The following is a 23457-nucleotide window of genomic DNA, read 5'->3' as shown; positions in this document are numbered from 1 at the left end:
CAAATAGTTATGACACAAAGGACGCATTTGGATGATTTTTTACGTAGTAGAATTATCGGCCGTCTGGAATGTGGGCGTATCCAACTGGAAGTATCAGACGAACTTGGAATTGCCCAGAGTGTCATCTCCAGGCTTTGGCAACGATTCCAAGATGATGGTAATGTGAGTAGACGTTACAGCACAGGTAGCTCCAGAGTTACAACACCGAATGAGGACCGGTATTTGTATTAAGTAAATCTTAAACGTTTATTTCCTCGAAAAAATTCCAGAAAAGATTAAGCATGATTTAAATAATAAATGAAGGCGTTATCTTTGTTGTTGCGAAGGTAAGTTTCTCTAGATTGGCAACAAATCCGCTATCCTGCTGTTTCAAATGTAAACAAGAGCAATATCCGCCATCAAAAACATTATTAAGCTTAGCGGTACTTAAACAATTTTAAAATTGTTGATAATTCTAAAAATATTGCATACAGATTTACTAAAGGCATAAAAACCTTAACCGGAAGAATAAGAACAACATAATTCAATCATTTTTAAAGCAAAAAATGTACAATTTACAAACATATAAGAGTAAAGAAACTTAGATCACTGAGCCGGGTAACAGAGTGGATATATATATATAAATATATTTATATACGTTTGGTGCGGCCGATTGCAACCAAAATACGAGGTGCAGATCTACATGTTATAGCAGTCCTATATACAAAATTTCAGCGTTCTGAGGTTACTCGTTTTTGAGTTATGCGAGATACGTACGTACGCACGTACGTACATACGTTCGTACAGACGCCACGAAAAATTCTCTTCAGAATTTATTTTAAAGCAGTTTTATAAGTTTTTTTGGAGGAAAAGAGTGTTTTATTCTGTCCTTACATACAAATATCACGGAAATACATCGTTAAATTGCATTTGAAAGAGGTCAAAATGGGATATTTTCTTTGAAATATGCTGCCTGAAACTTTTTGCGATTACAATACTTCCTTTTTACTTCATACAAGGAAGTAAAAATGCCTCCGTGGAGGACTTTCTGAGGGAAACTGGCTTATTACACACTGGTCAAACCGCGAATTCAATCATGCAGCCAGTCCTTTTGCTTAGATTCGAGTCTGAATTGAACTATAAGTATTCAGCGACCTTAACCACTCGGCCACTACCTGGGCTAACGAGGGCTAAGAAGCAGCTCATTCCGAGAGTGACTCGCAAGGAATTCTTAAATAACAATTTACTGATAAACAAGCACCGTGTTTTAAAAATTCTATCATAATGAAAATATTTGTTCATGTTTTAGTGCGTTATTTTATTTATTTAATTCTCTTAGAACTCAGTTATTTTTTTCATGTTGTTAATACTAAATTAAGATTTGCTTTTCCGAAGGGTTGTTATTTTAAAATAAAATAAATACGTCTTTGTTACTTTTTAGTATTTACAATCATATATTTAATTCTAAATAATCCATGAATTCTTTTGATTTATTAGAAGGTATAAAGCATATAAAATCTTTAAAGTATTGTGTTTTGCACTTTGGATTAAGTCTGCTGTCAGAGAGGAAAGGAATGGATGTTATCGAGTTTGAGCTTTTTTCTGAATATTTTTCATTTTTCTTCTTCATCCCATCTTTTTTAATGACTTTCGTAAAGTAATAATTTTCCCTTTTTTTAATACTTTTGCTTTTGAATAAAGGTACCGGAAAATGAGATGTGACGAGTAAAGAGATTAATTAAAAACTATAATTAATTCCATAAAACACGTGAAAAAATTTTACACTGAAAAAAATATAAATATCCAGACCTTTCGAGGTACTGTGAAAATTCCTTTGAATTTTTATAGCTTGAATTATTACAGTGGTTTTTCAGAACTGATCGAAATACCAAAAATATATCTTCTAAAATAATTTCTTCCTTTTTTTTTTTTTTTTTTTTTTAGTTAATTGGCTCTTGATCTTCAGCTCATTTTTATGGACGACAATGCTAGTCCACATAGGGCTGGTCTTTAATGGAAAGGGAGCATGTTAACCGGATGGATTGACTAAGTGACTAGCCCGGCATTTATTATGGCCATATCTAGCCTTTAGCATGGTCACTGTATGGAATATATCTGGGACCCTCTTGGGATAGCAATTGCGACTCGCCTTTCCCTATTCGGAAGCCTCTAATATTTGAGAGCTTGATATCTGGAGGATTGGAACCGCCTACCACAAACTACTTCATTTCAAATTTGAAATCACGTTGTGAGAGCTGTATGACTGTAGGAAACCATACCCCCTATTATCTCCTATTTTGTTCGATAGTGTAATCTCTATTTTAGATCTTCCCGTGCTGATGAGTATCGTACATCGTTATATGTATATACCATAAGTGTCATATGGTGTATTTTTTGCATTGAACGAACCTAATTGGGGATCGGGAAGGTTGTTTGATGAAAAATCTTATTATTTCAAACAATTAATGCGTTTAGTTAGGTTTTTCAGTTATTCACATGTTACTTCGCAACCGCCGAAACAGATCTCACGGTCCCGTATGACGGTCGGTGGTGTTCATTATTAACACTTCTGTTCTCAGAAATACTATCAATTTTTAGAAGTAATTGCCATAAGAGATTTCACCTTATTTATTTTGAAAATATACCTTGTATTGTTGCAACTGTTCCAAGTAAGCGGACTTTAGTTATTAAGGAAGCCTGATTGCTCTAGATGGGTAAAATTTCGCTCAATTTATATTTTGTATTTGGGCAATTGTTATTTTGTGGTATTTTACATCTGTCATTGAACAATTGACTTATGCTTTGTCAAAATATCTTCCTCCTTCCGACGTTAAGCGTATTTTCAAAAAGTTATCCACTTAAAATTCTTATTAAATTATGATTAAATTTGTTATCTATTTTACAAGTACAAAATGCAGCTGGAAGTTAACCGTAGGGAAAGAATGTGGCGTTAAACAGTTTTGCGCCGGTTGCCTGGTACAAAATTGCACCAAAACTGGTGTTTCGTTAACTTACTAATATTCAAATAAGGTATCTCTTAGGACAACACTACAAGAGAGGAGATGAAGCATTGCTTGAGAGGATAATCGCTGTGAGTGAAACTAGCCAGTATTTTACCAGCCACTTTAGTCAGATAATGGTAACACCCTATAACCATCCCGATTAAACATATGACAAACGAAGCTGAGGATCTCAGACTGATGATAATGGTAGTACATGATTACTGTGTACTATTTCATCATGCGATTTCTCAACACCATATTGTTAATGCATTGTAATGTCAGCATTTCTAGAATAACAGTTTTGCCCTGTTTCGTGGAGTGAGTCGTGAAATTTCAGAAAAGGTTTGCCATTTTATTGCAAGGTAGTGATCGACCTCAACAGTATTGCTTCTATAAATACGATCTCAGTGTCAGATATCTATCTTATATCTCAGACCTGGGCTCACTGTATTAACCCATTTTTAAATTTAAAGATTCACTGAGAAAAAGACATTTTCAAAGAGAGAAAGAAAGCCTCCGGCATGCAAGCCCTTTGATTTCTGAGATAATCAAAACTAGGATTCTGGTGATATTCGGCGCCTTTCTTCTTCTCAGCAAAAAGCTAGGAATATGGTAAGAGATAAAACTGAAGGTTGTAAACTTATTTCTGTTCGGTAAATAATTTTTTTTTCACGTACAAATATTTTAATATTGTTTCATACCTGATCCTCGTATTTTTGATAGAATTTGTTCGACTTTTAAAATTTTCACAAATTTCTGATAACTGCTAATTAACTATAAATTTTAAATATTGATGTTTTGAAATATTTACTCCATCTGGCTTACAAAATACAACACTTTCAGCAAGGTACCAGAACCAAGGTTATTGATGTGAAGTCTGAAAAAGAAAGAACTTCTGTGTAGTACTTTTGTTTTCCATTACAACAAATGAATTTCATTCCATTTATAGATATTTTTTATAATTTTAGCGCCCTAAATTATTTCATTATACGGTTACTGTTTTTCAGAAAGCTATGTAGACATCCAAAGAAGGAAATTTAATTTTTGGGCTTGCTAAAGCTAATTCTAACAGAACTACACCAAATGCTTGTAATTTGAGTCAATTTTATTTCAAAACGTTTTGGAAACATAATAAGCGAATAATAATGCAATCTAAATTTAGTTTAAATGTCATTATATACAGAATTTGAGTTCTCAAGGTACCTTTCTATATGAAATGTACAATTTAAAACACTTATTTTAGATCTGTTATGGATAAAGATGTCAAATATGAGTTTTGTTTCCTTTGTAATTTTGTGACGGGATAATACACTGTGCGTACGGAAGTCTTTTTTCGGCGTTTATTATCGCAACTATTGATCGTTGATATATATTTTTAGTTATAAAAATGTTTTAAATGACTCAGAGATTAATATTTTCGTATGTTTAAATTTAAAAAAAAATGAATTTTATATGAAATTTATCTTCTTACGCGTTGCTACTATTCCTATACTTATGTTTAAGAAAAATTTGTACTCGTTGTACAAAATGAAATACAAAAAAATCTAATACCCGTAGGACAAAAATTGACAGAGATATTTGATATTAATACCGAGAAAGGTACACTGAATCTACCTTTCATATACTGAAGAGAGAAAGTTTTATATTTATACGTAAATAAAAATAAAATATCGTTTAGGAAAAGGGTTCTGATGTTAAGAGAATATGGAGAATATGCGTGGTGAGAATTTCTATATATCTTTGTAAGGATTATGTTAATTTTGTTAACAGTTAAATTTTGAGTTAAATTTCTTTTCCTATCGCTTCTTAATTACAATTTACCACTTTCGGCCAGAACTTAGTTTCAGAATCACGTCTGAATACTAATGAAGAAGAACGGTATTTAACCGCGAAGTTCTACTGTCTTAGTGAGAGAGATACCAGATATTCTGGCTAGCACGCGTCCGCCTTTTTAGGCTACTCTCTCTTAAGCTATTATTACGCTATGCCGTACTTTAGGCCCTTGATAGCTTCTTAGTCAATTAGCGTTAAGAGGCCAACTCCGTTAGAATCTTGATAACTTCGGCTATATTTCTTAAGATTAGTTTAGTTTGATTCTTAGTCTCTTAAGCCCGAGTGTCGGCTTTATTGTACAACTCCAAGACGGAGTTCTGTTAAATCTTATTTGAATAATAAAGGGTCTTTTAACCCTTTCCAAGTTTATTTACTGTCTTACGAACTCAAGCTATTATTCGCTTGCTAGTTCTTAAGATTCTTCACATCCAACTGTAACTTAAAATTACACAGTGGAGAATTCTACATATTATTGTGAAAAATATTAACCAATATATTTTATTTGAAAATGCGTCACGAAAACATCACTTCACGACCAAATTAATTGGACAGAAAATGCCTTGGATCATGAACGGTATCAAGTTTTTAAGAGGTGTTTTGAGGTAAATTATTGCACATATTTAACATCGGAGGCTTTTCGAAGTACCATTTAGTTATTCTCAGTTCCTTGGCTTTCATTTAAAAAGGTCTTTCCGCAAGTTACCCTTAATATCTGTTAACTCTTAATATCATTAAGCTTTATCTAAACGGAATTTTATTTTTAGTTGTGTACAAATGCAACATTTAGCTGTTCAGTTTGTGTACAGCCTCTCAATATGATTCTTGATATTAATATCAAATATCTCGGCCAATTTTTGTCGTATGGGAGTCAATAGTTTTGTGTTTTGTTTTTTAGGAGGAGTACAAAATCGTCCTATATAAGTATAGGGACCGCAGTAACGCGTAAAAAGGTAGACTTTGTATTTTGCACAAAGCTGATTATTTTTTAAAATTTAAAAATATAAACACATGAATATTTGCTTCCTATAAAACATTTTTGTAACTGGAAATATATATTATGACCAATGGTTGCGAAATTAAAGGCTGCATAAAATCTTTTGTAAATAAGATTTTCTTTTTCTGGTTATGTACGAAGTAACAGATATTTCAGAGAAAAAATTCCATTTAAAAATTTTCAGTGCGAAAGAAAGTATGCTTCTGAAATATGTGCTTAAATACGCTTTTTATCAGTTTATTTAATATTAAAAGGAAACTCAAGGCTAAAAAAGAAATATTGACGAAGGAAATAAACCGTTGCACAGACAGTTTCTCTGTCGAAATAGCTAAAAGTCAAGTTCGGCTTTTTTTCTTGTCTTTCTTTTTCTCATGTTGCGATAATGAAAGCTATGAGTAATAGGTACTTGGTTATAAATTTATGGTACTATTTTTAGTTAAGTTAGTCTGAAAGACTATGCTACTCTTTAATGCCTTTTCAGTATTTTTTTTCTTACACATGATGAACCATAAATTTTTGCCCTTTTAGAAATCAGATGACGAGGAAAAATAATTTATTTTATGGAACTTCTGTTTAATAGCATAAGCATATCCAGAAATTTACATTTTCGAGATATTCACCTTTATGTTCTTGGCGCTCTTGCAAACAAGCATTGAAAAACATGCCTTCCCGTCTATGGAATAAAACCTGCGGCTAAGATAACCCGCCTTCTTAAAAAAATGGGGAAGAGAAAGATTCAGACTTCTCGGAAATTATGTCGGACTATATGGATGTCGCCTTTATGAGATATCGACTTACTAGGAATTATTTCGTTATGGACACGTTTGAGGTATATGGCATGTGGCACATCTCTGCTGTATTCAGATCATTTTCTTATAACTTACAAATTCTTGCAATTTGGTCTAGCATCTAAAAGTTTGCACATTTTCTTCGCTTCGCTGAGAGCGTGCTTGTTTTAAATTCATGATGAAACCACTTTGTTTGAATTTCATGACACATGATATTTTTAAATTTAACAGTAGGGCACTGATCTACGTCTTGTAAATCACAATGAAACAGATACAGGCGCTGTACAGCTGCATCAAATTCGTTATTTTTGTAAAAGTGTTTTACATTAAAATCATGCCTTTCATCTGTGAAGCTTTCTGTGGTGAGTAAAATTCTCAATACCGACGTACCAGTGATCACTATTCGTGCTCTTCTCTTTCAAACGGTTCTTGAGAAAAACAAGTTTGCGATTTGTAAAAACTTGTGGCCCACCTTATAAATTATCTATTCACGCAGTAAACGGACAGTTTAACTACATTTTATCGCAAAAGATAGTTCTGAGAAATTATTTCTTATTAATAAAGTTTTAAAACCAAATTCTAAAATATTTGCTGAGAAATAAATTGAAGAGACCTTCACTACTTCCGCATGTCCATGAGCTGCTGCTAGGTGAATGGGCGTCCAGCCTCTCTCATCAACTGTTCTGTGAAAAGAAAGTTTAGATTATTTTTGATATGCATGAAAAAAATAGGACAGGCAAAATTAACTTTATAGCTTTTCAAAAAACTAATTAAATTCTATTTATTTGACATAATTATTCCCAAAATTTCTTCAGGATGTTAGGATAATATTTCCTTTTGTCATTTGAGAAATATACAAGTCTCGGGTAAAAAAGTAATGGCAGCATGTCGATAGTTCTGAAGAAATTTTATTGCTATACATATAGTACTTGCAGCCCGTCAATGTAATTGCCTTCATATTTTCCACACATTTCCATTTTCCTATCAAAATACTGGAACTCGAAGTATGCAATCAGCAGGTCCTGCATCAGTCCTATAGCACGGGTAATTTTCTTTGTATTGTACTTCATCTCTCGTAATGGTATCTTCTGTTTGGAGAAGAGATCATAATCGCACTGATTCGCACGGGATGAATATGACGGATGTTCCAGCACCTTGCATCATCACAATTGCAGGAGATCCATGACAGAGCTCGCATTATGACACTATGCATTGTCATGGAGGGTGAAACCATTCGTCAACAGATGTTGTAGTTTTCTGTTGAGCACTGGCCGCAGATGTTGTCTTAGGTGTCGAATCTGATCACCCTTCAGGACAATGTGCTGTGTCTTAATGCGAGCGCTATCACGGATCTATATTTAATTACTTGCCATACTCACCAGGCCCGTGTGAGTACGATCATTTTGTCAGAATGAAAATAAAATAAATACTATAACAGCAGAGATGAAGTTATCCGTGCTATGCGGTGGTCGCTGCGAGCTATCAACAGAAATGCCCATGTTGATGCTGCACTATATCTTCCAGAAATTTGACAGAAAGTGGTATGTATTTGGGGGGGGGATGATTATACTAAGGGATTGCAAGTGTTTGTGTCTGTTATAATAAAGTATTTCCAGAATTAACGACCTATGACTTCTACTTTTTATTTAACCCTCGTGCTAATTATGTGTAGTCTAATTATGTGTAGCATAAGGGTACCTGGATCATTAATTAATTTTACATTGATTGACTAGAAAAATTCGAAATCTGGTAATATATTCGAAGATATTGTGCCATAGTATATAATCTAGATTAAAGAAATGCTAAAAGTACTTCCTAAAGATATTGATTTGATATTGTTGAATAAAAGTCGATTAGTTATTTATCCATTTATTATTCAATTAATATTTACTTAACCCTTATTTGTATGTGATTTATAAATTTTGTGTTTTGATTAGTTTGTAAGGTATTTCTCCTGCCTTCCTAGCGTCCCTTTGTGGTGTAGTGGTCAGCACACCGAGCCGGTATTTCAGAGGTCCGTGGTTCGATTCCCGGCGAAGATAATTGCTAATTTTTCATCTTTCTTACTTCCAAAAATCTTAATGTCTCTACAACTTGTTGAAAAAATACCTACAGACAAATTATCAATGAATTGCAATTTCGTGACCTTTTTTAAAGCTATTAAAATTAAACTTATTTAGTTCAATTATTCGCCGATAGACGCAGTACGCCAAATTAATTGTAACGATTGCAAATAGTGCAGTATCTGCGAACAGTATTGATTATTTCCTTCTGAAGGTTTTCTGATAAATTAAAAATAATTTTTGTGGTACGAAACTAGTTTCTTGCATCTGAATATTTGTTTCTAACATTATTTTAGCTATAATTGTTATTGTTGATATAGTAAAGCACCATACATTTGCGAACAATTAAATTAAATAGTAAAACCTCTATAAACATCCTATTCTTGTGATTCGTTTTTGTATAAAGTGCAATGTACATTCGTATATAATATTAAGACAATTTTAAAGTTATATCTAATTTTATGAAAAGCATTGAAGCAAAGGTACTATTCTTGCCGCCGAAGAATTATGCAAATATTCAGAGTTGAACACATAAGCTTACACCTGCGTGTCTGCTAAGCTGTGATTGTGGAGGGAATATAAGAGCACGAGGGGGTTTTCGGCCATTTTGTGCTCGTATTCTTGACATTCGCAGTGTTTCTCACAAGAGTTGCGTAAATTTTAAAAGTTATCAGGTAAGATGGGTAGCCACGAACTTTTATGGATGATGGAATGAGATGGACAACTGTCGATAGACTGGAGGCAGGCCAAACATAAACGCAGGTGGCAACATAGCTCAATTTAACGCTCAGTGTCTTCTGCAGTTTGTGGAAAAAGTTTTAGAACACTGTATCTATACCAAAAAGACCTGAGCAATGACATGCTCAGGACACAATGTGAGTCTTGGTTGAGCAAGGTCAACCAGGACTCACAGCGAAGAATGAGGATCGCTATTTGGCACTTTCAGCTATGCGACAGAGGACTACTGCATCTGTCTGTCCTGTGAGATGTATGTAGCCATTGGTACCCAAAGTACAGTCTATAGTTGGCTGCAGGCTTCATGAGATAGGACTGTAAGCCAGAAGACCAGCTCACTGCAGCTTACAAGAAAGCTTGTTTAGGATGTGCAAAAAACCTTAGTCTTGGACCAGACTTCAGTGGAGCACTATGCTTTTTACAGATGAGTCAAGATTCAGCCCAAACACTGATTCTTGGCGTAAGTGTGTCTAACACTATACTATCTTTTCCTCATCAGAGAAAAGCATCATTATGGTAGTGGAGGTGTGATAATTTGGGCAGGCATTTGTTGGATGCCTTAACCCCTGTATGTATCTGACAAAGGCTTCCTGACTGCTATGAGGTATATAGAGGAGATCTTAGAGTCCTAGATTTGATATTTTGAGGGTGCAGCTGGTTCTGGGTTCCTGTTAATGGACGACAACTGTTGTCCACATAGGGATCAGCTGGTCGATGCTTACCAGTAAATAGAGGGTATTCGCTGCATAAAGACCAACCAGATCTTCTGACTTAACCCTATATAGCATGTCTGGGACGCTCTTGGGAGGGCAATTTCATTTTCCCTTATCCCTCCGAAAACGTTCCCGGATTTGAAAACTGCCTTGCTGCAGGAGTGGGATTGACTGTTGCAGGGGATCCTTTAAGTGCTTCTTGACCAGTGTGCCATCACGTTGTGCGACACATCTGCCTGTGAGAAGCGACCATAGCCCATATTAAATTCATTTTCAGTTTGATAGCAGAAAGTGGATTTTGGACATCCTTGCATTGTGAGCTTTACTGTTAATCTTGCGTACATAAAACGACTATTGAATTTTACATCTCTTTCTCTGTTATAAATGTATGTTCATACCAAATTTTATTAAAACCTGTCTATTAGTTTTTCATAGATTCGGCATAAAGTATAAATTATCTTAATTTTGCACATAAGTAGATTACTTTCATTTGTTTGTAAAAAAAAAACACGAAATTATTGCTACCGTACCGTAGACGCGTAAGTTGTGTTTTAAGAAAAATTACATATATGTATTACAAACTTTTCTGCCAGGAAGAAAGATAAAAATTATCCTTCCCAAAATACGCTAAATTTCTGTAATTAAAAGCTGTGTCCGGTGAGGCATTTATTTTCCTTTTTGCCGCTCTATAAATACATCCATCTCTGAAAAAAAAATAATACTAAAGAGAAATATAACTAACTCCATCTGCTTTGGGTCTTTCTTGGTAAGAAGTTTAACAACGTGCAGGTCCCCCTTCTTGGCTGCTTCGTGGATGTTCAAAGTTGCGATAAATTCTTCCTCAGACAGACGCCGAAAAGCTCCGATTGCCGAGGGAATCACTTCTACCTCTGCTTCATCCACTAATGGCTGTTAAAGAATAATTTGTTTTATGAATTAAACACATATCTGACAAAAGAATGGGAAAAATAATGGTTTAGCATACATACTCTTTAAACTACCTTCAGTTAAACATGCAAATTCAGGTCTAAGTCTCCAATCTTCAGTTGCTTGTATTCAGTTACGTTTAAGATAAGTATTAATGATTGTAACTCGATTAATAACTTATTTAATCCATTCTCGACTTACATACTTGAGCTAGAGAAGCAGTCGCTGCAGATTATCATAACTTATTTTCTGTCCTTCTAGCTTCAGCTTACTTCTGTTATAGACGACGACACAGACCCCTTTCTGCTAGTATAGTGAAGGCGAAGTTTTTTAGATCTGCGGAAATTCCCTTGCTTAACTGTGGTGCCCTAACTTGACTATGGTGCCATGTTACAGAATAATCCGTCTGCAAAGAATGCACACGAAAGCACCCGAGGTAAACGTAGGCCATGTTGGCAATAACGAAGATGTTGCAAGAGAGGAAGATTTTTGTATTATGCAATTTTTTGTCTCCGTTGACGGCTGTGGAAATGCGTGATGTGTGCCCATCGAAATGGGTTCGCGTGTCACTTATGATACGTGTGTCATAAGTTCGCCACCACCGTGCTAGAAGAATTTTTTTCGCGGCAGACTTCTTAGTGGAGATGACCTTCTGTGTGGAGATGATGCCATCTGAATGCTTTAGAACTTTTGTTAGACAAATGGAAAGAGGCAAGTAAATAGTTGCAATCTCATATAAAATATAGGCCATTATGGTATTTTGATTATATAGAATAGCAAGGCGCTTGTTATTTAAGGAATTAAATTAATAGGAGAAATATTGGATTTGTTTTAATGTTTAATTATAATGTGCCTTATGTTTAATAGAATTAGATTATATTTTTGGATGGAATTTAGAATTCATATTAATCAAACTTTAACATAACTTATTTTATTTAAACAACCTATATACGAGGGCCATCCAGGAAGTAGATTACGTTTCCGTCTGTGTCCGCTAGAGGCGGGGCTAGCGCGGCCATCTTGGGGTCAGAGCGTTGCGCAGCTCAGTCTGCATCTAGCCGTGCTAGTGAGAGGTTCGTGCTGTGCTCCGTTCAGATACTGTGACGGTTTGAAATGTCTGCGTTAATTGAAAATCCCGCGAGCTGCGAGGTGCGCTCAGTAATAAGGTTTCTGACTGCAAAAAACTGTAAACCGATAGAAATCTATCGGCAGCTTCGTGAAGTGTATGGGGACAACATTATCACTGAAAGTGGAGTGCGTCAGTGGGTCATAAGATTTCAAAATGGCCGAACCAATGTTCACGACGAAGATCGAAGTGGGAGACCCAGCATAGTGACCGCCGAACTTCTCGAAAAAGTCGATGCTAAAGTCCGTGAAAATCGAAATTTCACAATAACGGAACTTTCTTTGAGTTTTCCACAAATTTCGCGAAGTTTGTTGCACGAAATCATCAGCGAAAAGCTTGGTTACCACAAGTTTTGTGCAAGATGGATTCCAAAAATCTTGACAGAGGACCACAAAAATCAGCGAATGGCTGCAGCGTTGAACTTTTTGGACGCTTACCATAAGGATGGTGACTCTTTACTCGATCGCATCGTTACTGGTGACGAAACATGGGTGAAACATGTGAACTGTGAAACGAAATTGCAATCAATGCAGTGGGGGCACACAAGTTCTCCCCAAAAACCCAAGAAATGCATGCAAACAATGTCGGCAAGGAAGATGATGGCGACTGTTTTTTGGGACAGAAAAGGTGTAATTTTGGTGGACTTCCTGGAAAGAGGCACTACAATAAACTCTCAAAGGTATTGCCAAACTCTCCAAAAACTCAGAAGAGCAATTCAAAACAAGCGCAGAGGAATGTTGAGCTCTAAGATCTTGTTGATTCACGACAACGCCCGGCCCCACACGGCAAATGTCACTCGTAAAGTTCTTGAATCTTTTAAGTGGGAGTTGTTTCCTCATCCGCCGTACAGTCCCGACCTGGCACCGAGCGACTTCCACCTATTCCCAGCAATGAAGAAGTGGCTGGCTATGCAGCGTTTTGATGACGACGCACAGCTGCAAGAAGAGGTAACGAAGTGGTTGAAGGCGCAGGCGGCCGAATTTTTCGACGAAGGAATTTCCAAGCTCGTACATCGCTACGATAAATGCCTTAATTTGTATGGTGACTATGTAGAAAAGTAGTATTTGAGTGTGGCTTTCATCTGTATATAATAAAATTTGTTTCCTATACTTTGTTTATTTTTTTATTCCAAAACGTAATCTACTTTCTGGATAGCCCTCGTAAATATCAAACTTTCGTAAAATGAGCATCCTCATGATATAAATATATTCAACATATTTGAGACTGCATACTCTAGAAAATGCATTCTGACTTGTATGTATTGTTTCATAGATAATGACTTTATTTTACACTTCTGAAGTCCGACAGCATAGAAATCGAACTTCTGATTGCCTGAGAAATTAAAATTGCAAAACTCTGGTAATACATCCTGAGTTTGAGGGCTGGCAAATTATTTCTATGGATGTATGGTGGTTTTCCCCGACCCAACTGCACGCATAAATTCTTCACAGCATACAACTATGTGGGCGTTTGCTGATCTGAGATCGAATTTGAGGTACTTTAGGTCCAACAAGTCCTGTGAAACAATTATTAACTGCGAGCTAATTTCACTAAAATTTAATCTTATTAACGAGTAAAGAGAGATTCGTGGAAATTCGCGCAATGTTAAAAAGAGACTCAAATGAATATGCAGAAACTTGAGATGTTTCAAATTGTTTCTTGAAATTTCCGAGTAGTAAAGAATGCAAATTACTGTAAAAGACTTAAAATAAAACTCAATCTCATAAATACCTCGTCTCCCCGCGGAGCAGTTCAAAGTTCACTCAGACAAAGATTCCTTTCGAAGTTATTGGTTTGTAAACATTAATACTAATTCTATCTCATGAAAAATTGGAGTTGCAGATTGAATTAACCCTTAGCGCTCCGCACGTTTTTGTACCACTGCCTACCAGCAACTCCGGCACATTTTCGCAGCGGAATGCAGCATCCAGAACATCTGCATAAATCTCTTTCTTGTAAATATTTCACCAAAGAAAGGGATGTGACTATTCTCCTAACTGACCAATAATCCTGTATATTCGCCAGGGGTATCGTACCCATATTGATAATAACTCCAATAAATGCCCAAAACTTCCACCGCACGCCACATTTTCCAAATAGAATTACTAGATATTTCTTTATTCTTTAGAACATTTTCTGCGTAATTTTTTGGTTTCTTTTATAATTTCATTTACCAGTTCGTTTGAGAAAAATAATTTGAAATATTGTGTCGGCTGTACAATATTTGTAGGAATTTGTGGTCCAATGACCTTTGGCGATACACTAAAATGTATTCTATCCGGAATATTTAATTCTTCCGTGACATCGTGCCATTCATCTAAGTCTTCATTGAATGGTAGTTCTACGAATGGTAGTATAATTTCGGAACCACTACTTGAAGTGTCAGAACTATAATCAACATTGTCTTCCACAATATCTTCTAACAATAAAAAATCAAACACATCTTCACTATCACTCAACTCTATATTCTCATCACAATAATTATTTTTCTCCATGTTGCTAACCATAAAATGAGTCAAATAATGTTCCACTTAAGTAAGTAATTAATGTCAGTAGCGAGACTGAGCACGTTTTATCTACAGATAACAATTGCCAACGCAGACGATTCCGTAACATCTTAAGCCTAATCATGCTAAAAACATTGGGCTCCGCAGCGGAGCGTACGGAGTTACAGCCAACGTAGAGCTAAGGGTTAACTGGTATTAAACTACTATTCCACTCACGATTTTTAATTAGGATGAAAGATTAAAGGGATTATAAAATGGAAATATAATTTACTTTATGCTGAAAAATTCCATACGGCATGTATTTTGGCGTGTGCAGTATGTCTCAATAACAGAACATAATTGCCTGTTCTTGAAATTAATTATTCTTAAATGTAATAATAGTATATCTGTCGTAAAGTGAGAGAACAAACATTATAAAACTAAATTAAAATTTGTCTGCCATTGTATTTTAAAACGATTCTTGTACGGTTGTCAGCTTCTAAAACCATACAGGCAGACATACGACTTGCCCCGTCTAACTTCTAAACTACAATAAATACAGATTCAGATGAAGGTTTAAAATAAATCTTTTTATTAACACGTCAGCCTGATTTTTATGCAAAATATTAAAATAAAATGGAACACCCCATCCGAAACTTGCGCGAAGAAAAATTATACAAGAAGCAGCGACCGCCAATTGAGGTTTGACTCAGCCTTCAAGATTTCACAGTCACGATAGCCGCTATTTCTTCGTGAAATCGATAATTTCATCTATAATCGATAAAGAAATTTAGCAAAATAAAGTTGAAAGACATTAAACGTCAAGCGATAGCTTCGGAAAGATTCTTCTCGAATTCAAGAACTCTGTATTCGAAGTTGACTAATTTGCATCTTCATAGGAGTTGACGAAAGTAGACTAATCAAAATAAGTAAATTGGGGTGAATTAACATAAGACCCTACAGTTTTACTTTGAACATTATACCACGCTAGAATACGTTTACGTTACCGATGAATAATACTTTAGATAAATTTGCTTTTAACTTGCAATAATTGTGTCATTGTTTAGAGTAGTGAATAATGAACAGCAATTTAATTAGTCGAAAGTCAGCGGAACTAAGGAATCTTTGCGTTAGAAAATTATTCAGACTTAAGATAGTCACCAAATACTAGCAATACAATATACTAGCAAAAAACAAAAAATCGCATTGTTTTTCAAAATGTGATGATTTAATTATTCATTGCGTTAGAAAAAATGCTCGAGGAATTATTAATCAAATCACAGAATATGAAATAACATGTTTTGTTTAAGTATTTAGTAACTTTCTAAAATTATACTCGTTAGTTATATTTCAAATTACAGAGTATTTTAGAGCAAATTTAATCCTTCAAATTTTAAGGAATTAAAAAATGTAGTAGACTTATTTCTGTAACGTAAGAAATTTCTTTAATCTAATTATTGTAAATTATGTGCCATGCAAATAATTGCAGTTATTGCAAAACGATGTGCTACGGTTTGCTTAGGATTCCTTAGGATGTGCTTCTTACAATACATCATAAATTACTTTCGATGTAAATATTTTATAAAAATATAGAAAACATATATTCAGTATATTTGTTAATGTTTCCGCCTATTTCATTAATTTATAGTGATTATGTTCAAGAAAGCTTCATTTCCTTTAGATAGTCCAAGCACTCGCTTCATATCCAGTTATTTCGTGTAATAGCACTTATATAATTTCTGAAGGTCTTGCTATGTGCTTAGCGGTGTAACAATTATCTTCATCATAATCGGTATTAAACAAGACGCTTTCATTGCTTAATAGGTTCATCATACTTGGCAAAACTTTCTTCTGTTGTAGTACTATCTTCTTCTGCATCATTACTGCTTTTGTTTAATAATGTATCAGAAAATTTCATTTCGTTATAATGTAAATATTTTCTGAGCTCAGGTTTTTGTTTGAAACTGTAAGTATAATAAAGCATAAAAAGGCAAATAAGGAAACAGAAACACTCGTGCTTAGTAAAATATACAACATAGACCAAGGGTTCTCAACCGTTTATACTTAAGAGAAAAATAGGTGGTAAGCAAAGTATTTTTAACTATTAAACTCAAAAATTAAAACCCCAGCATCCTGCTTGAGATTTTTCTCTAACACTCGTAAATTTATGCTATCTCAGCTTCGTTCAAGAGTGGTGGTGGTAGTAGTACTTTGTAGTGGTGGTACTAAACATTTTCAATTTTTGTTTAGATGGTACGCGTTAGTCAAAAGGTTGAAAACCGCTGACATAGACGATTACCATTTTATATTACGCTTGTACACACACTGGCCAATGAATCAGAAGCACAAGATCAATATTTTTGTTGGACCACCTTTTCCACGGATAACTGCTCAGACTCGTTTTGTCCATCGAGTCTACATGCTTCTGGAGTGCATTTACGTCCAGAGAGTACCATGCATTGGGTGTTAAGCTTTTTAGATCTTGTAAATTAGATAGAAGAGGAGAGTGCTGTCGGATGCGTCTTTACACCATATTCCACACTTTTTCTATGGGGTTAAGATTCGGGCTATGCGGTGGCCAAGGAAGGTGTTGGAAGTTAGATTCATGTTCAGCGAACCAATTTTGAGCACTTCTGCGCGATGTATAGTTGCATTATAAGGTATTTCTCCCGCCTTCTTAGCGTGCCTTCGTGGTGTAGTGGTCTGCATGCTGGGCGAGTATTCCAGAGGTCCGTGGTTCGATTCCCGGCGAAGGCGTCGCTCATTTTTCATCACTGCTTCCTCCACGTAGTGCTATTAACTTAGTTAACTTAGAATAAGTTAATTAAAGTGACCATATCACTGCTTCCAAAACCAAAATACCTAATGTCTCTACAGCACCCGAAGTTGCTCATTTTTCATCACTTCTTCGAAAAAAATACATACCTCATGTCTCTACATCATTATCGTCCATGAAGTACGTGTCGTCATCGCAGTAAAATGCAACATTGCAGGGTGCTCTTGATCTGACAGCATATCTAGGTATCTCATGGCTGTTCGCTTACACTCGAGGAACATCAGGGCACCACTTTCATGCCAGCAGAACATGTCCCATATCATGATACTCCCACTAGACCCTTGCACAGTGCGAGTAAGGGAAGATGGATTCACGGCTTCATGGTATTCTAGCCAAATTCGATGTCTTCCATAAGCACAGTAGAGTCACTGTTCTGCCGTACATTTCGTCAGAGACGACGCCAATCACTCTCTTGGAAAACTGTGCTCGAACCGCAGTTAAGTCTTCTAGAGAAGGTCTGTGGGTTCTGATTCCAGTTTTTGAAAACCTTTGATATAGCTGCTTTTGAGAACCCAGTGAGATTTTCTGTCTTCAAAATCGAGACCCTTGCTAAACGGGCAAAACAATACACCCGTTTTCAAATGGTGAAAGATTTGTCGTTTTTTTTTTTTTTTTTCATTTTACTTCATTCATTGTGAAAAGCATTCTTACACCTTACTTATACTAGTATTCTAACCACGTGTAACCCACTTCATAAAAAATTTGCGTTCTCCATCCGATAGCATGCATTTAAATGAAAATCTCAAAGATTTCTACTTTGAGAATTGGCCAGTGTGTGTAACTGTTAAAGAGAGCAAGAAGAATCAGCGTAAGGTTGCGTAAATTTGTAGAATTATAGTTTCGAATAATTTAGTTCTTCAGCTGCAGAAGTGAACAATTTCATTTCTCTAGCTGAATAAGGAAGTTTTTTACAATATTGTTACGGATTTGGTATTTAAATACCTAATGTTAGTAGAATTGCAGCGCGTGACGAATATTAAGAGAAAGCTAAGCCGTAAAATAAAAAATACAAGAGCACATGCATTTAACATTTAATAAATAAATATTTCTTTTTGATTTCGAGAAATTGCTAGAACAATCTCGTGCTTTTTAAAAAGCTTATAAAAGCGGGATCAAAACCTCTCAACTCAGTTGTTTTATGAGTTTTGTTTAGAAAACTGCTGTTATTTACTGGTGAGATTGAATTAGCTTTCTCTACGTTTCGATATTTTGAATTAGCTCTGTTGAACGTTTTTAGTAATTAAAAAGATAAATACTGTAAGGTATTGGAGCGTTGTGCGAATATCTGAGGAAATTTAAGCATTTTTGTTTTATTTCCTGTGATAATAATAAATTTTATTAATTTTTCATTGGACTTGTGCACTCAATTTATAACGAACCCGTACGGACGCAACACTTTTTGATGGCAGCGGTGAGATTTTGAATGCCAATTACAAGAGCGATGAAAGAACAATTAAGGCAATTCATGGCAGCCTTTGCTGCATTTAAGGAACAGATGAAAGATTCTGTGAAACATGAGATGAAATCATTTAAAAAAGATATAAAATCCCTTAAAGATGAGAAGAAATCCTTTAAAGAAGAGATGAAATCTCTTAAAGATGAAATGAAATCATTTAAAGAAAAGATGGATGCTGGTCAAGAAAGATGGAAGCTGGTCAGGAGTCAGTTTAAGAAGATATTACCTGCATAATAGAAAACAAATTTGATTCTATGGAAGGCAGAATAAACGCTATTGAAAATAAAGTTGGAGAAATTCAAGAAAGAGTTTCTTCTGTGAAAGAACAAATAGAAGAGAAAGTTTCTACTGTGGAGCAACGAATCGAAGGAAGAGTTTCGGCCGTCCAACATCGAATTGAACAACAAATTGAAGAAAAAGTGTCTGCCATCCAAGAACATATCGAACACCAAATTGATGGCAGGGTTTCTGCAGTTGCCAAAGATATTGATACTTAAAAGTAATTTGTAACGACGGTAGGAAACAATTCGGATGGTTTAAAATTTTTAAACGTGCCTGCTCGTCCTTCTCTGAAGCTATCGACATATGATGGGAGACCTCCTGGCAAGTGTGTAAGACCCAGTTCTGTATAGTTGCGGATGTGAATGGATGGGATTCCCAAGCTAAGTCTGTCTATCTCGCTCCTTCTTTGGGAGCAGACGTAGTGGATATTCTGCAGACTCTTTCCGAAAACCATAGATTAGACTTCGAAGCTCTATCCAGGGCGTTGGAGCTGCGCTTCGGCGAGAAATGATTAAAAGATTACAGCAGGCTTCAATTAAAATCCCGCCAACAAAAGCCCACCGAAACTCTCCAAGAGCTCGCCACAGATGTTGAAAGGCTGTCCCATCTCGCTTTTTTGAAGTGCCTGACAGAAACAAGGGAAATCCTGTCCCTGCAATACTTTATGGACGGCATCTGGGATCTTGAAATACAAAAAGCTCTACGAATGGCGGATGTTAAAGACCTGAAAAGCGCTTTAGGGTACGCTATGAAATTTGAGACAGCCCAGCAAGCAACTCGTAGAGATCGCTAACCAGTCAGAGCTGTGGGAGTCCACGAGCCAGTGGATCAATTGATGGCTCATTTAGAAAATTTATCCAGGCAAGTCGACGGATACGGAGTAGGCAAGTTTGATACGGAGTAGGAGTGAGAACAAAGTGGCTCTAAGATGTTGGAAATGTGGTACTGAAGGCCACCTACGACGGAATTGCGAAACACCCCAGGGTACGGAAAATAAAACAGATGATTTTACCAGACAAGTCAGTGGCTTTGGACCGAACAGAAGTGAAAAGAACCCAATTCTAAAGTGCTGGAACTGCGATGTTGAAGGCTACATACTAAGGAATTGCAGAACACCCCAGAGCACGGAAAATAAGACGGACGAGTTAAACAGACAATTAAATGCCACGGAACGGAAAAGAAGTGACAAGAAACCAAAGTTCTGGAACTGCAGAGCTGAAGGCTACGTGCGAAGGAACTGCAGAACACCCCAGAGCACGGAAATTGAGGCCGTTTCTCTGCAACAATGCAGTAAACAAATTAATGATCTTATCGAGGAGCGGAGGTTGCCAGATAATGAACAACCTTGTTTTAAAGCGCTCAAGATTTCTACAGTGAGTGGCAACATTAACGGACTGTCCATCAATGGGCATATCGATGGAGTTCCTTGCCCATATGATCATTGACCCAGGAGCTAATGTTACCATCATTCGAAGAGATTTAGCTCAACAGTTTAAAGATAAACTTATTTGGACGCCATTCCTGTGTTACCCTTTAGACTATGTCTGGTGATAACATCGACATAGCTGGGAAGTTGAACGTGATCATCACGTTTGGAAGTGCTGCTTACCATCACACGGCTTATGTGGCGGATATTACAGATCCATGCATACTCGGATTGGACTTTTTAAGGAAATACAATTTTTCCTTAGACTTCAAAAACAACAAACTGCTTAGCATCTGAGGACATCTTTCCTTAGCATCTGAGGACATTCTGCCTTTCAGTATTTGAGGATCCATCCTCAGAAGGGATCCTCACCTGGAAACGCCGACATGTTGTCTTGCTTTTCGGCAGCTCAGAAAGCTACCGAAATCTTACTATGGTTGAAGAGAAACACCAGATTACCGGATATTCTGCATCCCAGATGCTCTTCGAGATCTTCGTCTGTCTGGTGACCGCTTGTTTGTTCGCCCTACGGATGCGCCTTCATCGGCTGAGGAATACATCCAAGATATTCAGGCTCAGTTTGAAGTGATGCACAGTTCTGCACGAGAGCGAGTCAACTTGGCGACGGAGAAAGTGAAGCCCAGATACGATACGGTAGTTACTGGACATCGATTCGACAAAGGAGACAAGGTGTGGTTGTGGAATACGATTCGACGAAAAGGAGTCAGGCCTAAATTACAGTCACCTTGGGATGGTCTGTACACAGTCCTAAACAGGCTGAACGACGTTGTGGTTCGTATCCATAAGTCATGGAACTCTAAACCTAAAGTCGTTCATTACGACAGATTAGCACTTTACTATGGCCATAGTACGTAGTGTAAATAACTGTAAATAGTGTAAGACGATGATCCTTTTTGTTTCTAAATGCGTATTTGATTTGACTTGTATTTAGTATTTGATTTGTATTTAGTATCTGATAGTATTTGAATTGTTTTAAGTTACTATTTTAATTATTATTTATGTTGTTTCTTATTGTAATATAATGTTTATTATTGCGTTTATGCCTTAGTTGTAAGTTTGGCTTCCTGTCCAGGGATTGTACTGCCCAGGACGCGCAATCCTTGGGAAGGGGGCAGTATTACGGATTTGGTATTTAAATAGCTAGTGTTAGTAGAATTATAAATTAAATTGCTTTATTTCCCGTGCAGTGCAGAGCGTGACGAATATTAAGAGAAAGCTAAGCCGGAAAATGAAAAATTCAAGAGCACGTGCATTTAACATTTAATAAATAAATATCTCTTTCTGATTTTGAAAAATTGCTAGAACAATCTCGTGCTTTTTAAAAAGCTTATAAAAGCGAGATCAAAACCTCTCAGCTCAGTTGTTTTATGAGTTTTGTTTAGAAAACTGCTGTTGTTTACTGTAGCGAATTCGCGGAATGATTGGATTAGCTTTCTCTACGTTTCTCTATTTTGAAGTAGTTCTGTTGAACGTTTTTAGTAGTTTAAAAGATAACTACTGTGAGGTATTGGGGTATTGAACGAATATCTGATGAAATTTAAGCACTTTTGTTTTATTTATTGTGATAATAATATAAGTATAAATGTTATTCATTTTCCATCGGACTTAGGCATTCAATTCATAACGAACCCGTACGCACGCAACAATATTTTTACTGTTGCAGCTGAAGAATGTTTTATTTAACTTTCGAAACTAATGACAGACTTGATCAGCTTATAGTGATTCTTTTGTATAGTACCTTAAGCATTTGTTCTTGAGCGTGTTATTTTTATTAAAACTATGTTGGCTTCAAATGAGCTGTTTATTTTCATGATTGCAACTTATTGCAACAACTTCATTTTGACTCGGTTGCTTGTTTGAGGATGGTAAAATTCTATATTGAAACTGTGGGCTAGATTTGAAGAAAGGAATAGAAGAAATGTTGGACGCTTTTTTGATTTCCTACGATTAAGAAATATAAAAACGTGTGTCTTGTGTTTGTAAAAATGTGCTTTACAAAAAATTAAATATAACTTCTCCCCCATAGAAAAAATAAGAACACAATATAGTATTTTGTCAAAGGTTATGTCTGTTCATAATTGTTTACAACCTTACTTCAAATTGTTCACTTCTTTGGTAAGGAATTTTTTTAATATGAATGTATTAAGTGGCTCTTACATTGGCTCTGTGTAAAATCTCTGGTTCAATGTAGAATTCTGGCTTGAGATAGATAGGGCTTCTCCTTGGGCACTTTTCTTGCGTTGCTGCCTCAGGTGATAGAGTTCTGTTTTTCGTTTTTTCTTTAGTTTCTCCATCTTCTGTTGTTTTACCACAGACTAGACAAGGGTTAGATGAATCCTAAATGTAGAATAAACAGTTACCAATGCTTTATTTACAATAAATCTATATTAAAAATGCTCGAAATCGTAAATATTATAGAGTTCTCAAAGCCATGTTTAAATCTGCACTCTACGTTGTAAATAGATATATGCTTGTATTTTATATCAAATCTTTGGTGGAAAAATTGTATAAAGAATAATACCTTTTCTATGGGCTCTTTTCTGGTACTATCTTTAACCACATGATATCCACCTTTCTTCTCAGATTTGCTTGAAGATGAAGCACTACTTTCAGCTGAAATACAATTTAAAATTATCTAAGCATATATTAGTTTCAATAAAATAAGGAATATTTTCAGTTTAACATTTGAGCAAAAATCGATGTATAATACACATTAGAAAGACTTACAAAACTTATAGAATTTTCAAAAATTATAGAATTAGGTTGTGTAAGGTTAATAAGCAGTAAATT

General features: G+C 35.7%; 2 protein-coding genes across 2 annotated transcripts in view; one reads left to right on the top strand and one right to left on the bottom strand.

Annotated features, from left to right (window-relative positions):
• Positions 1–23457, top strand: part of LOC118189396 (transmembrane channel-like protein 5) — a 202763-nt gene that overhangs the window by 146452 nt on the left and 32854 nt on the right. The window lies entirely within an intron of this gene.
• The window catches only part of LOC118189395 (uncharacterized), a 73740-nt gene that overhangs the window by 41001 nt on the left and 9282 nt on the right, over positions 1–23457 (bottom strand). The window contains exons 5-8 of the mRNA XM_085812295.1: positions 23189–23280; positions 22825–23004; positions 10850–11016; positions 7210–7279 (exon numbers count right to left, since the gene is read on the bottom strand). Of these exons, the coding sequence (XP_085668421.1) occupies positions 7210–7279; positions 10850–11016; positions 22825–23004; positions 23189–23280 (509 nt within the window). The remainder of the gene's footprint in view (positions 1–7209; positions 7280–10849; positions 11017–22824; positions 23005–23188; positions 23281–23457) is intronic.

Source organism: Stegodyphus dumicola, chromosome 3, assembly GCF_044657685.1.
Source record: "Stegodyphus dumicola isolate Sdum_Otavi_A_Nest chromosome 3, ASM4465768v1".
In the NCBI taxonomy this organism is placed as follows: domain Eukaryota; kingdom Metazoa; phylum Arthropoda; class Arachnida; order Araneae; family Eresidae; genus Stegodyphus; species Stegodyphus dumicola.
Note: the sequence above shows the minus strand (reverse complement) of the source record. Positions and strands in the feature narration are given on the sequence as shown.